This window comes from Crinia signifera, chromosome 11, assembly GCF_055691185.1.
Source record: "Crinia signifera chromosome 11, ASM5569118v1, whole genome shotgun sequence".
NCBI classification, from domain to species: Eukaryota; Metazoa; Chordata; class Amphibia; order Anura; family Myobatrachidae; genus Crinia; species Crinia signifera.
This window is the reverse complement of record NC_139227.1, coordinates 57,437,248-57,452,751: the sequence shown is the minus strand read 5'-3', so window position 1 is coordinate 57,452,751 and position 15,504 is coordinate 57,437,248. Positions and strand designations below refer to the sequence as shown.

The window sequence follows — 15,504 nt, the reverse complement described above, 5'->3', positions numbered from 1 at the left end:
GAAATCTCCTACCTTATATAGCTTAGTGCACATCGCTGAAGGTGTAAGGGCTTTCTATGGGTGTTCAACACCCTGGGAAATTACCTACCCTATATAGCTTAGCACACATCACTGCATGTGTATGGGCTCTCTATGTGCAATCTACGCATCGGGAAATTGCCTACCCTATATACAGTAGCTTAGCACACATCGCTGCATGTGTATGGACTGCATGTGTATGGACTCTCTATGGGTGATCTACACACCAGGAAATCGTCTACCCTATATAGCTTAGCACACATCACTGCATGTGTATGGACTATCTATGGGTGATCTTACATACCGGGAAATCACCTAACTTGTTTAGCTTAGTGCACATCGTTTCATGCGTTTGGGCTTTCTATGGCCGATCTATGCCCTGGGAAATCACCTACCTTATATAGCTTAGCATATTGCTGCATGTGTATGGGCTCTCTATGGGTGATCTATGCCCCCGGAAATCACCTACCATATGCAGCTTATCACACATTGCTGCATTTGAATGCATAGGCGAATCTAGGGGATGTTCCGCTGGTGCACAGGACCACCCATTAGCCCACTTTGTAGCTGAGGGATGGGGTTTTCCAACGAGCCCAGCCCTGTGTCTCTAGCCCCCTGGGAACCGGAGATACTGCCAGGCAAAGCTGGAACGTTTTCCCTATAGGATAACATGGGACCCGCTAATTCCGACCCCCACCCAGTTCAACGGTTGCCAGTTCCCCCTTCGGCATCACTGAAGCTCGAGGCTGATCTCAGTCGAACTTTAATCGCTGGGCCTTCAATCTGATACCAGGCTGGATCCATATGAGGTTAAACCATTTTTTTTTTCATTTCTTAAATGTAATTTCATGAACATTTCATGAATGTTCTTTGAGGGCAGATTTCTCTGGAACCAAACAGCCCAGTTTCACGGGACCAAAATCATTCGAAGCCCACTCAAAAGTTCTTCAATATGATACTCATGTAAATGGGTCAGTTGGTTCCGAAGATATAGCTGGTTGGTTAAAGGGGGGTAGGGAGAGGGGAGTGGTTGTCTCTCCCCCTCACACCAGAAAATGCAGGGACTAGGCTGGTGTATAAGGGGTCAGCCTGGGAATGTCTCTGCATGATCCTGGGACCATATTCCCGCATTAAATCCCTGCATTTTCTTTTTGTGAAAGGGGTATTATTTCAAATAGCCGTGACCTGCAGTGCTCTGAATACAGCCGGGCAGCCCCCTGTTCTCTGTCCAGCTGTCAATGACTGTTACCCCTGCAGCTTCCGCTCCAATTCTTCTCCCCGCTTTCACCTCAGCCCGCCCCCCCTTTAATCATGTGGTGCCGGCGCCCGGCGTGCTCCCCCGACGTCACGCACAACAACAGCGTGCACAATATTTCAAATGTCCACTCGGCTAGAGGGGACACCAGGAGGGGAGTGGGAGCATGCTCTGCGCTGCGCTCTGCTCCTCTCCCCATAGAAGCAGCTGCACCGCTCTCCATCTCTCCCTGCAGCAGCAACGAAGGCTCATATAAAAATTTACAGTAAGTGGCACTTTTGGGGGCATTGCTTAAGGGACGCTACAAGTGGCGGTATGTGGGGGCATTATGCATAATGTGTGGCTTAATGTGTAAGGGGCATTACGGTGTGCAGCATCATGTGTAAGGGGCATTATGTGTGCAGCATCATGTGTAGGGGGCATTATGTGTGCAGCATCATGTGTAAGGGACATTATGTGTGCAGCATCATGTGTAATGGGTACTATGGTGCGCTGCATCATGTGCAACGGGTACTATGGTGTGCGGCATCATGTGTAATGGGTACTATGGTGTGCGGCATCATGTGTAATGGGTACTATGGTGTGCGGCATCATGTGTAATGGATACTAAGGTGCCATCAAGCAAGAACCCCCTAGCAATGAGCACGTAGGTAAGCAGCACTTATGTGGCAAATATGTAATGGGCCTTACGGTTTGTTATATAGTATGTAATGGGCATCATGATGTGTGGCACAATGTGTAATGGGCATTATGGTGTGTGGCCTTATGTGTATTTGGCATTAAGGCGTGTGGCTTTATCAGAGCCATATTAAGGTCTAAATGGGCCTGGAGCTGAAAATGATCAAGGGCCTATTATGCGCAATAATAGGGGTTGCGGCCAGCACCTAATAATGTGGGGGGCGTGACCCGTGTTCTGGTTGGGTGGTCTGCTCATGGGTGTGTCTCTATTTGTGTAAATACTTTCGACTAATTATATATAAGAGGAAGAAAAAGAGGATGGTAGCAGCGCTCAAAATTAAAATGAACAAATTGGATGATCTTTACACAATATACTTTACTGAAATAAAAACAATAGTATGGACAAATGTAAACATAATAAAATCAATAGCATAAAATTTGCATTAAATTGATGCCCTGATTCCACAATGTGGTGGTTTAGGAGAGTCCGTTCCTATTAGACCCAGATGAGACAAATTGAAGATTGTATATTTACCGCTCCACACGCTGTATTGTGAATGTCCTGGTGTCCACGTGGTCGGCCCAGAATGGCACAAATCACCGGAATCCACTGGACAGATGAAGGACAGATGGTAAAGTCCTCAGGTACCTGGGTGTTGAGATGTGGGGCAGTGTGGTAGGAAAGCGGTTTCCAAGTGATCCAATTAGATGGTATCAGCAGATGGTTTTCCTGGGCTGGTCCGGACTACAATCCCAAATAGTGATGGTGGAAGAAAAGGGCAACAGCACTCCTGACGCGTTTCGCCGCTACAGCAGCTTTATCAAAGGTACACCTTTGGTACACCTTTGATAAAAACTGAGGACTTTACCATCTGTCCTTCATCTGTCCAGTGGATTCCGGTGATTTGTGCCATTCTGGGCCGACCACGTGGACACCAGGACATTCACAATACAGCGTGTGGAGCGGTAAATATACAATCTTCAATTTGTCTCATCTGGGTCTAATAGGAACGGACTCTCCTAAACCACCACATTGTGGAATCAGGGCATCAATTTAATGCAAATTTTATGCTATTGATTTTATTATGTTTACATTTGTCCATACTATTGTTTTTATTTCAGTAAAGTATATTGTGTAAAGATCATCCAATTTGTTCATTTTAATTTTGAGCGCTGCTACCATCCTCTTTTTCTTCCTTTTTTGTACACTTATACAGGCCTAACTAACCTGTTTTCTGAGCAGCTGCTGAGAAGCCACTCCTACCAAGCGCCCCCCAGATCCCTTCCCCACCACTGGGGCGGGTTCACCCCGACTAATTATATATGCCTGGAAAAGGCAGGGGGCTGGCATAGTAAAAATGCAGGGAGATATATTGGCAGGTGCACTCCAAAGGTGCACCCGCAGGATGCCGATGTCCTAAGATACTTGCGGGGTGAGGCGGCACTCCAGTCATAAAAAATATACTGAAAGCCGAAACTTGGTAGACAACATTTCAGCACCTTTTATGTGGTCACCTAAGTTTACCACACCATGTACCCCTTATACAAATCATGCAACACAATAGTAACCCCTTTTACTGTACTTGCTTCTTACACATTATGCCACATGGAATGAGACATAATTCACACCAATTGAGCAAAAATTCACACTATGGCACACAGATTAAGGCAAAATTCACATTTTGCCACATGGATCGAGCCAAAATACACACTATACCAGGCATGTCCAAACAGTGGCCCTCCAGCTGTTGGGAAACTTCACATCCCAGCAAGCCTTGACATAGTTTTAGCATTCCCTAATTGCAAAATTGTGGCAATGCATGATGGGACTTGTATCTCTTGAGAACTACCGACCTCTTGCGAGAATTCCCCTGTACTTGACTCACGGCAAAGCCACCGGACAGGTGGGCGGACCACTCAGACCGCTACATATGTGGCAGACCCGCGGTGGCTTGGGGGGGAACGGCGCCAGCGGGGTTTGTGGTGTGCGCCGCTGGCTGAACTGACAGGCGACCCAGGCAGCAGTGAGCGCTGAGCTGGTCCTGCCCTGTACATATCTAATGAGCGGGGACGCAGTGCATATTGAATGAGCGGGTCCCCGCCCTGTGCATAAGTAATGAGTCCCGCTCATTACATTTGCATGGGATGGGAACCCACTCATTATATATGCACTGCGCTGGGTCCCTGCACATTAGATATGCACGGAGCAGGACCAGCTCAGTGATCACGGCCGGAAATGTTATTTGCAGAGGAGAGGAAATTTTCTATCTACGCCACTGGATGTGTCAGCGATGTGCGCCGAGCTATGTGTCAGCGATGTGCGCCGAACGATGTGTCATCGCTATGCGCCGAGCGATGTGTCAGGGTCTATGGTGAGGACACAGTTGCCCTTACCGGCAATCTTCTAGATTTATCCAGCATGCTGGATATTAAATGCCGGGCAATACTGTCGCTCATCACGATTGCGATGGCCCCTACCCACAGTGCATTGTAGGGGCATTTTCCATGCAATCTAGTGAGAAATCGTCCCATGAGTAGGCGGCTTAAGCCTTGTCCCCAGCTATGGGACTACTTACTGCTGGGAGAAATTAGACCAATGTCCCTGTAAGACCATAATGGGTTCTATGCTATATTCTAGTCTTACTAGTAATTGTAGTGTATTGTGTCATACAGCAAATGTCGTGCTAACATGCGTGTTGTGTCCTGTAGGGAGGGGTGTGCTTCAATATGACACGCATGGACCGGATCCTAAATCTCAGGAATGAGGACTTCTATGTAACTGTAGAACCAGGCGTCACACGGAAATCTCTCAATGCGTATCTCAGGGACACTGGTCTCTGGTTCCCTGTAGGTGAGGCTGATAGGATGGAAGGATTCTTATTGTTATTCATGCTTCTAGACACTTACAGGCTTACTGTAGGGGGTTCCTAACTGCTTGGTATGTGTATGGTGAAGGCATGGTCCATTCTCAGTACACCCCCCCCCCCCCCCCTCCGCCCGATATTGCACCACACAGTGGGGGTTATTCTAGTTCACTCGGAAAGGCACAATCACTCTCTATTGGACAAAACCATATGCACTGCAGGTGGGGCTGATGTAACATGTGCAGAGAGGGTTAGATTTGGGTGTTTTATTGTTTCTGTGCAGGATAAATACTGGCTGCTTTATTTTTACACTGCAATATAGATATCAGTTTGAAGGACAAACCCCACCCAAATCTAACTCTTTCTGCACATGTTACATCAGCCCCACCTGCAGTGCACATGGTTTTTACCATTAAAGAGTGATTGTGCCTTTCCGAGTGAACTAGAATAACCCCCAGTAGCTGAATTCTCAGTATACCAACCCCGATATTACACTGTACTTTCCCTTCCTTCCCCCAATATTACATTGCGCAGTAGCTGCATTCTCAGTTCACCTCTCCCTGCCCCCTGATATTACACCGGGCAGTAGCTGCATTCTCAGTTCACCTCTCCCTGCCCCCTGATATTACACCGGGCAGTAGCTGCATTCTCAGTACACCTCCCCCTGCCTGCCCCCGATATTACAGCGGGCAGTAGCTGTCTCAGTACAACTTTCCCTTCCTGCCCCCAATATCACATTGTTTAGTAGCTGCATTCTCAGTACACCGCTCCCTGGCCCCCCGATATTACACTGTGCAGTAGCTGCATTCTCAGTACACCTCTCCCTGTCCCCGATATTACACCGGGCAGTAGCTGCATTCTCAGTACACCTTTCCCTGACCCCGATATTACACTGCGCAGTAGCTGCATTCTCAGTACACCTCTCCCTGCCCTTGATATTACACCACATGGACACGTTTTTTGTGATGCCTTGTTCGCATTATCAAATATTCTGCAGTGCATCTACCTGTGAACTGCGTTTTTGGGCCATATGTATAAAGCTTCAAAAGTGATAAAATGGAGAGAGATAAATAATCAGCCAATCACCTCCTACTAGGGAGGCCAATCCCGGGGCATTTTTTCAATCCCGGGATTCGGGATTGAAAAATGCTCAATCCCGGGATCCCGGGAATCCCGGGATTGGCCTCCCTAATAAAAAAAAAAATGACCCGCCCCCCCAAATATTAATATAAATGCCCTCTTATTCACCCTGCCTGCCCGCCCGCCACTCTTGCCCATCCCCCTGCCCTGCACTGTCACTTACAGAGGTATGGTGACAGGCAGCAGCAGGAGCGATGTCCGTCCGTCCATCCATGCAGCGGCCGGGCGGTCGGCTGAGCGACTGTGCTTGTGCTGAAGTGCACTGACAGGCATGGCGGCGGACGGGCTTCGCAGCGTGGCGTGATGTCAGGGGTCACGCTGCGCAGCCTGGGCGCCGTCATGACACTGACAGCGGAGCGGACCAATCAGCCACCGGGGGGTACGCAGCAGACAGCCGGGCAGCATCTGAGCCATTCTAAAGTGCTCAGCGCTGCCCGGTTTTGGAAAAAAAAGTACATTTAGCACTGGGATACTGATCCCGAAATCCCAGGATTGAAAGCTTCAATCCCGGGATTCAAATCCCGCCGATTTTAGGCCTAAATCCCGGGATCCCGCCGATCCCGATCCCGGGATTGGCCTCCCTACCTCCTACCTGTCATTTTTCAAACCCAGCCTGTAACATGGCAGATGGGAGCTGATTGGCTGGTTTTTTATCCCTCTCCATTTTATCACTTTTTGAAGCTTGATACATCTGGCCCTTTGTCATCTAAGTCTCCTGTAAGACAATGTGTGTAATGACTATACCGCCATGTCTTCTCAGATCCAGGAGCAGATGCGTCTCTGTGCGGTATGGCAGCAACCAGTGCATCTGGTACAAACGCTGTACGCTACGGCACAATGCGGGACAATGTCATCAATCTAGAAGTGGTTTTGCCGGATGGTCGGTTGCTGAACACAGCTGGAAAAGAACGAAGCTTCAGGTATCTCCACCTGAATATTACTTTTTATCCTCACTGGCATGGCCACAATTGTACATAAATAGAGCTCCTTCACTGTCTGCTTCTGGCAGGTGTCCTGTGTGACTGAACATTGGGCATAGTTTTAACTCTTTCCTTCTAACATGCAGTAAAGCTCTAGAAGTCCCTCTCCCGTGCCTACTCACAGACCTCATTACCAGCGAATCATGACTCATGAGCAGGGTTATAGGACTGAGACGGGGAGGGAGGACAGAGGCAGGGAGGAAGGATGGGGAGGGAGGATAGAGGGAGGGAGGACAGAGGCAGGGAGGAAGGACGGGGAGGGAGGATAGAGGCAGGGAGGAAGGACGAGGAGGGAGGATAGAGGCTGGGAGGAAGGACGAGGAGGGAGGATAGAGGCTGGGAGGAAGGACAGGGAGGGAGGATAGAGGCAGGAGGAAGACAGAGGCAGGGGGGGAAGGATGGGGAGGGAGGACGGATGTGTGGAGGGAGGACACATGCATGGAGGGACGACAGAAGCACTGAGGGAGGACAAAGGCAGGGAGGAAGGACGGGTAGGGAGGGAGGACAGAGGCAGGGAAGAATGACTAGGAGGGAGGACGGACAGAGGAAGGGAGGAAGGACGGGGAGGGAGTACAGAGGCAGGGAGGAAGAATGGGGAGGGAGGACAGAGGCAGGGAGGAAGGACGTGGAGGGAGGATAGAGCTGTGGAAGAAGGATGGGAAGGGAAGACAGAGGCAGGGGGTGACAGGATGGAGAGGGCTTAGGGGCACATTTATCATTACAGAGCAATGCCGGCGCGGTGGCATTGCATTGCGGTATCGTGCAATACCGCCGGGATTTATCAATGTAAGGGCCAAGGGACAGGGCTCCGAAAGCCGGGGGGTCTGCGCGGTTATGCTCTGACCCTCCCCGACCGCAATGACGCTCGGGCAGTGCAATGTGTAGCCATAGGCTACAATGGGCTATCGCCATCCCAGAATAGCGATAACCAAAGGGTGTGAAGACGGGCTGCCTGTTGATACAGAAACCTATGGGGGATGTGGCCGGCAGCACTGCAGGGGGGATTGCAGCAGGGATTGGAGATTCCTGCTGCGGTCCCCCTTTAATTAATTTGGGGGATACTTAATATTCGCGGTTAACCCCCGAAAACGGGTGTTTTAGGGGATTTAGCCACAAATATTACTTGATAAATGCAGCCCTGAGACTGGGAGGGAGGACAGATGCGTAGAGAAAGGACAGAACCGGGAAGACAGGATGGGGTGGGAGAACAGAGGCAGGGGTGGCAGGATGGACAGAGGTTGGGAGGAAAGACAGCTCTGTTTCTTTATCTTATTGCTCTGGTTCTAACATACGGTTAATAACTAACACATTGGAATAAGTAAAGGAAATGTTCAGCACCATGCACACTATCGGGGGATACATAGGTAACGTGCTCAGCACCATGCATACTACTGGCATATACATTGGTAACATGCTCAGCACCATGCACATTATAAGCGGGATACATTGGAAACATGCTCAGCACTATGCACACTATAAGGGAGATACATAGGTAACGTGCTCAGCACAATGCATACAAGTGTATACATTGGTAACGTGCTCAGCACTATGCACACTATAGGGGGGATACATAGGTGCCGCTTTCAGCACTGTGCACACTATAGGAGGATTTATAGGTAACAGGCTCAGCACTATGCACACTATAGGGGGATACATACAGTAGGTATTGTGCTCAGCACTATGCACAATATAGGAGGATACATAGGTAACGTGCTCAGCACTATACACAATATAAGAGGATACATAGGTAATGTGCTTAGCACCATGCACACTATAGCGGGAATACATACAGTAGGTAATGTGCTCAGCACTATGCACACTTTAAGGGGATACATAGGTAATGTGCTCAGCACCATGCACATTATAGGGGGGATACATAGGTAACGTGCTCAGCACTAGGCACACCATAGGAGGATACATAGGTAACGTGTTCAGCACAATGCACATTAAAGGGGGATACATAGGTAACATGCTCAGTACTATGCACACTATAGGAGGATACATAGGTAACATGCTCAGCACCATGCACACTATATGGGGGATACATTGGAAACGTGCTCAGCAATATGCACACTATTGGGGGGATACATAGGTAATATGCTCAGCTCTATGCACACTATAGGGGGTATACATAGGTAATGTGCTAAGCACCATCCACACTATAGGGGGATACATAGGTAACGTGCTCAGCACCATGCACACTATAGGGGAATAGGTACTTGTGTATTATCCAGGCGCCCAATTTATTCATTGCACGTTAAAAAATCGCGTCGCATCGAATACAATCATATCGCATGCGGCGCGATTGGACCCGATTGCACAGGCACCCAGATGCCTGATTCTTATGTTCAATGCCCCCCCAGACCCGATTTTTGATTGTACACCCACCCTGATGGGTGATTACTATGTTAAATGGCCCCCCATTGTTAACGCCACCCCAGTATCAACGCAAACCCAAAGCGTGGCGAGCGCAGCGGTACGCGTCCTCCGACCTTTTCATACTCCCACTATCCACGTCGGCGTGGAGTTGATTTTATATAGTGTGGCGAGCGCAGTGAGCCTCCGAGTCTGAAGCGTGGCGAGCGGACGCGGAATACATGTGAAGTAATACGCGTCCCCTCGCGGGGCTCGCTGCGCTCGCCACGCTTTGGGCTCGGTGGCTCGCTGCGCACGCCACACTATATAAAATCAACTCCACGCCGACGTGGATAGTGGGGATCGGAAGACACGTACCGCCGCCCCTCGCGAGTTCGCTGCGATCGCCACGCTTTGGGTAAACAAAGGCACTCACGGGTGACTTTAAAATAAAACTTATCTTCTGACAAGTACATTTTCAGTTCCTGATGATGTCATATTTAATTAGAGGTTCAGGAACTGAGTTCCTGCTGGTTCCTGCTGAAAAATAGCACTGGGTAACAGCACCATGCACACTATAGGGGGGATACATGGGTAGCGTGCTCAGAACCATGCACACTATAGGAGGATACATAAGTAATGTGCTCAGCACTATGAACACTATAGGGGGATACATAGGTAATGTGCTCAGCGCTATGGACACCATAGGGCAGTGCTTTTCAACCAGTGTGCCGTGGCACACTAGTGTGCCTTGAGCTGTTCTCAAGTGTGCCCCCACATCTAGAGATGCCCAAACCCATTTACAGCCACCACCAGTTTAAATGTTATTTACTGGTCTCTTCTTTTCATGTAAAGGGCCAATGTATTTTATTTTTGTTACCTGTGGGGACCAGTGTGATTGTTTTTAATGTGGGGGCCAATAGGTTTGTTTTTCTCCTGTGGTGGCCAATGTGTTTTGCCCTGTGGGGATCTCAGGGTGTGCCTTGGCAATTTTAAAGTCTTATTTAGTGTGCCGCAAGGTAAAAAGGTTGAAAATCACTGCCATAGGGGAATACAGTACATAGGTAATGTGCTCAGCACTATGCATACTATAGGGGGGATACATATGTAACATGCTCAGCACTATGAACCCTATAGGGGGCATACATAGGTAACGAACACTAAAGGGGTGATACATGGGTAACATGCTCAGCACCAAACACACTATAGGGGTGATACATGAGTAACGTGCTCAGCACCATGCACACTATAGGGTGGATACATGGGTAACATGCTCAGCACTATAAACATTATAGGGGGGTATACATGGGTAATGTGCTCAGCACTATGCATACTATAGGGGGATACATAGGTAACATGCTCAGCACTATGAACACTATAAGAGTGGATACATCGTAACGTGCTCAGCACCTTGCACACTATAGGGGGCATACATAGGTAATGTGCTCAGCACTATAAACACTATAGGGGTGATACATGGGAAACGTACTCAGCACCAAACACACTATAGGGGTGATGCATGGGTAACGTGCTCAGCACCATGCACATTATAGGGTGGATACATGGGTAACCTGCTCAGCACTATAAACACTATCGGGGGTATACATGGGCAATGTGCTCAGCACCATACACAGTATAGGGGTGGATACATTGTTAACATGCTCTGCCCCATGCACACTATAGGGATATACATAGGTAATGTGCTCAGCACCATGCACACTATAGGGGGATACATGGGTAACATGCTCAGCACTATGCACACTATAGGGGGGAACACATGGGTAACGTGCTCAGCACCATGCACACTATAGGGGTATACACAGGTAACGTGCTCAGCACCATGCACACTATAGGGGGATACATGGGTAACGTGCTCAGCACTAGGCACACTATGGGGGGGACACATGGGTAACGTGCTCAGCACCATGCACACTATAGAGGGGATACATGGGTAACATACTCAGCACCATGCACACTATAGGGGGATACATGGTTAATGTGCTCAGCATGTCCTCTTTATGTCCCACTGCAGGAAGACCTCTGCCGGGTACAACCTCACCAGCCTGTTTGTGGGTTCAGAAGGTACTCTAGGGATAATAACGAAAGCAACTTTGCGCCTGTATGGCGTCCCCGAGGCCACCGTTGCGGCTGTGTGCACGTTCCCCAGCATTCAGGCTGCAGTGGACAGCACGGTCCAGGTCCTGCAGTGTGGCATTCCCATCGCTAGAATTGGTGAGTAGTGCAGATCACTACAGGTATTACACATGGCTCTGACATCCTGTACTAGACCTGTGTCTACAAACTCAGACTCTGCAACATAACTTACTGAGACCAAACCACCGATAAACTGTGTGACCTTTTCAAGGGTAAAGATATTGAGGGGCAGTAATAAAGAGATGGAAGGGGGGGGGGGGTAGTGATAGTGATATGGAGAGACAGTGATAAAGAGATGGAGGGGGGTAGTGATAGAGATATGGAGGGAGGTTCGGTGATAGAGATATGAGGGGGGCAGTGATAAAGAGATGGACGGGGGGCAGTGATAGAGATAGGGAGGGGGGCAGTGATAGAGATATGGAAGGGGCAGTAATAGAGATATGTAGGGGGTGGTGATAGAGATATGGAGGGGGTGGGGGGTAGTGATATGGAGCGGAGGGAGGAGCAGTTATAAAGAGATGGAGGGGGGCAGTTATAGAGAGATGGAGGGAGGGGCAGTGATAGATATATGGAGACAGGGGCAGTGATATATGGAGGGATGGGCAGTGATATATGGAGACAGGGGCAGTGATGGGGATATGGAGGGAGGGGCAATGATAGAGATATGGAGGGGACAGTGATAGAGATATGGAGGGATTGGCGCCCTTCAAGATCCTTAACGGTGTGCTGGAGTGGGAGTCCGGGGCCGCTGGGCTGGTGCTGCAGTGCGTGCTTGTGGGCTGCCAGGATTGGTCCGGGATTCGGCTGGGTGACCCTGCGCTGCGGATGTGAGCGGCGACTCAGCTACAGTGCGCCTGTTCAGCTCCTGACTGGGGAGCGCCAGGGTTGCCAGATCATCCCTTTAATAAGCCCAACATATAAATTACACAGGTTCTTGACTACTTTTCAAACTTTTCAAATGTAATGACAGTTGGTATGAACTCTTGAACTCTGTCATCTCCCAACCATACCAACTGTCATTACATTTGAAAAGTAGTCAAGAATCTGTGTAATTCAAATGTGCGCTTATTAAAGGGGATGATCTGGCAACTGTGGGGAGCGCCTGCACGTGTTCAGATGGGGGGAGCGCCTGCACAGGCTCAGACAGGGACGTGCAGACTGGAGGAGAGTAGTCGCCCTGGCTGTGTAGATACCCGCGTCCCCCTCTCCACGTGGAAATCCGGCGCCATTGGATACAGATACCTCCCAACATGACTCTCTCCAGGAGGGAGACAATGCTCTGTTCCTGGACTTCCTTTTTAATGTATGATTGCTGTCACCTGTCTTAAACAGGTTTATGTGTAAGAAAGGTGTTTCCACACAGGTGATGGTAGTCAAAAATTAGGAGGGAAGTCCAGAAACAGAGCATTGTGTCCTTCCTGGAGAGGGTCATGTTGGGAGGTATGAGATAGTGGAGGAGATATATGTGCCTAAACTCCGGCTGACAGATGGATATCCTTAGTGGAGGTACTGAGGGAAGGTGTAAGGAGGTGCCCTATTTTTTAAGGTTGAGATCCGCTGAGCTGCTACATTCGAGAATATTGTAGAGCCCTGGTGGTGTCATTTATCAGACTCTGTGTTTGCACCTCTCCACCCCCTCCTTACGTCTATGTGTCCCCTCCCTACCACCCTGTGTCCCTCTACCCCCTACATGCAGCCCTGCATCTCCCTACTCCCACCCTTCTGTCCTGCATCTCTCAACCCCCTCCCCACTGCCCTGTGTCTCTCAACCCCCTCCCCAATGCACTGCATCTCACTAAAACATCCCTACTGCCCCGCATCTCACTTTAACCTCCCTAGCACCCTTCATCTCTCCATTCCCTCCCTTATTCTTACTATCATCCAACTACTGCCCTGTCTCTCTGTCTCTTATTCTGATCGGTGCGGCCCGATCAGAATATGCGTCCAGGACCGTGCAGGCGAATCCCCGCCTTCCATACGGATCGCCACCTCCGTCCGTACGCGGATATGTGGCGGTCCGCATGAAAGTGGACGGGGATACGCCTCCTCCATCTTGGGAGCAGCCCCTGCATTCGATGGTCGCCGACCATCGAATGCAGGGCCGCACGCTCCACCAGCTCCCGCCACCCAAGACCACACGGACACTTGTCCGTATGAAATCATGTATGGGGGCGGGCAGCTGACATCCGGCGATGTCAGATGCCCGCCCCCTACACATGCGTCACGGCTTCATTACCATGCATACGCCCCGCGTTTGCATGGGAACGCCCAAGGAAAGCGGGGCTTATGCATAGGGTAATGAGGCTAAGTAGCCCTTCACGCCCCTCTCCGCCCCCTGTGCGGCGTCTGAAGAATACGTGCTGCGAAATCGCCTGCACATGCGCAGAGTGACCTCTGCACATGCGCAGACGATAACCATCGGCGGTACGACCGCATGCGGTAAAATCCGCACCGATCAGAATAAGGGCCTCTATCTGCTCCCTACTGCCGCACTTCTCTCTATCCATTCCCTACCACCCTGCATCTCTATCCATTCCCTACCACCCTGCGTCTCTCTATCCATTCCTTACCACCCTGTGTCTTTCTATCCATTCCCTACCACCCTGTCTCTCTCTATCCATTCCCTACCTACCTGTGTCTCTCTATCCATTCCCTACCGCTCCTGCATCTCTCTATCCCTTCCCTACTGCCTAATGTATCTCTACTCTCTCCGTACCGCCCTGTATCTCTCGGCACCAAAGTGTGGTGATAAGGGGGAAAGCTTGCAGTGCCATGTTTTTGTTTTTTTTTGTAATGTACTTTATATATGCACTGTATAGTGTTGTTCTTTATATAATGTGTAAGGGGCATTACAGTGTGGTGTGTATTTTATAAGTGGCATTATGGTGTTTGGCATATAGTGTAAGGTACATTACAGTGTGTGGTATATAGTGTAAGTGGCATTAAGATGTGTTGCTGTGTATGGGGCAGTTCCGGTTGGGGGGAGGGGTGACCCCCAGAAAAAGCTAAATTGATAGTTACACCACTGGGCTATACCTTGGAGGCAAGTGTACACATTATATTTATTGCCCGTGTAGGAGGTGATCTCTCAATCCTGATAAAATGAGCAGCAGATATTTATTTGTTCTGTGTAAATAAGGAAGTTCCATATTGGAGACGATTAGATCTATTTGTGCTATAGGGAACAATTTTACTTTATTTATCCTTGGCAATTTATTTCTGTTATCCTTTTGCATCTGCCCTTCATTGAAGATTTAAGGGGCCCATTTATCATTTAATATTTGCTGCTAAATCTGTTTGGGGGTTAGCCACAAATATATGCAAAGAGTCACTTGTTTGAGTGGCCAAGCAAGACTGGCCAAGCAAGACTGTTCACAGTGCGCCCATTGGTTTGGATGTGTTTAGCCACTATGCGCAGCTATACTCGACCATAATGAGCACCTTCAACATAAAAAAAAGATCAATTGCATATCGCCCTACTTTCTCCTGTCACTTTAGATGGGAGATCGGGTGCAATAGGACTATTATTTGTTTGAAATACACATACATACTGGTACATACGCACACACAATAATATATTTACACTCTGGTCTCATCCCCATATAGGTGGTCACACCCTTGGTGATGGCACACAATAGGCCCTTTGTAAATTTCAGCTCCAGGCCCATGGGGTTCTTAATCTGGTACTGGCCACAGAAATAAACTAAAAATATAACAGGGGGCACAAAAATAAACAGAAAATATAACATTGGGGCCGCAGAAATAGCTGAAAATATAATGTTGGGGGCGCAGAAATAGTGAAAATATAATGGGGAAGAGGCAAGGCCCAAAGCATATTTTTGCATCTGGGCCCACAACTTGCTTGTTACGCCTTTGAGGCCGCAGCTCACCTCAGGCTCAGCCGCTGAGCAGTAAAGTAAGTTATACCCCTTTTACACCAAAAATCCCGGGTCGGATCCGGGATTTACTCCATTTACACTGCGGTGCCCACCCGCAGTGTATACGGAGGCGGCGCTTGGAGATGACATCATCTCCAAGCGCCGTGACCGCGGTGATCCCC

General features: G+C 49.2%; 1 protein-coding gene across 2 annotated transcripts in view; it reads left to right on the top strand.

The window, feature by feature from the left end:
- Nucleotides 1-15,504, top strand: part of LDHD (lactate dehydrogenase D) — a 205,408-nt gene that overhangs the window by 74,057 nt on the left and 115,847 nt on the right. For both annotated transcript variants that reach the window (XM_083165381.1, XM_083165382.1), the window contains exons 4-6: nucleotides 4,661-4,802; nucleotides 6,716-6,875; nucleotides 11,323-11,522. In XM_083165381.1, coding sequence (XP_083021507.1) covers nucleotides 4,661-4,802; nucleotides 6,716-6,875; nucleotides 11,323-11,522 — 502 coding nt within the window. The remainder of the gene's footprint in view (nucleotides 1-4,660; nucleotides 4,803-6,715; nucleotides 6,876-11,322; nucleotides 11,523-15,504) is intronic.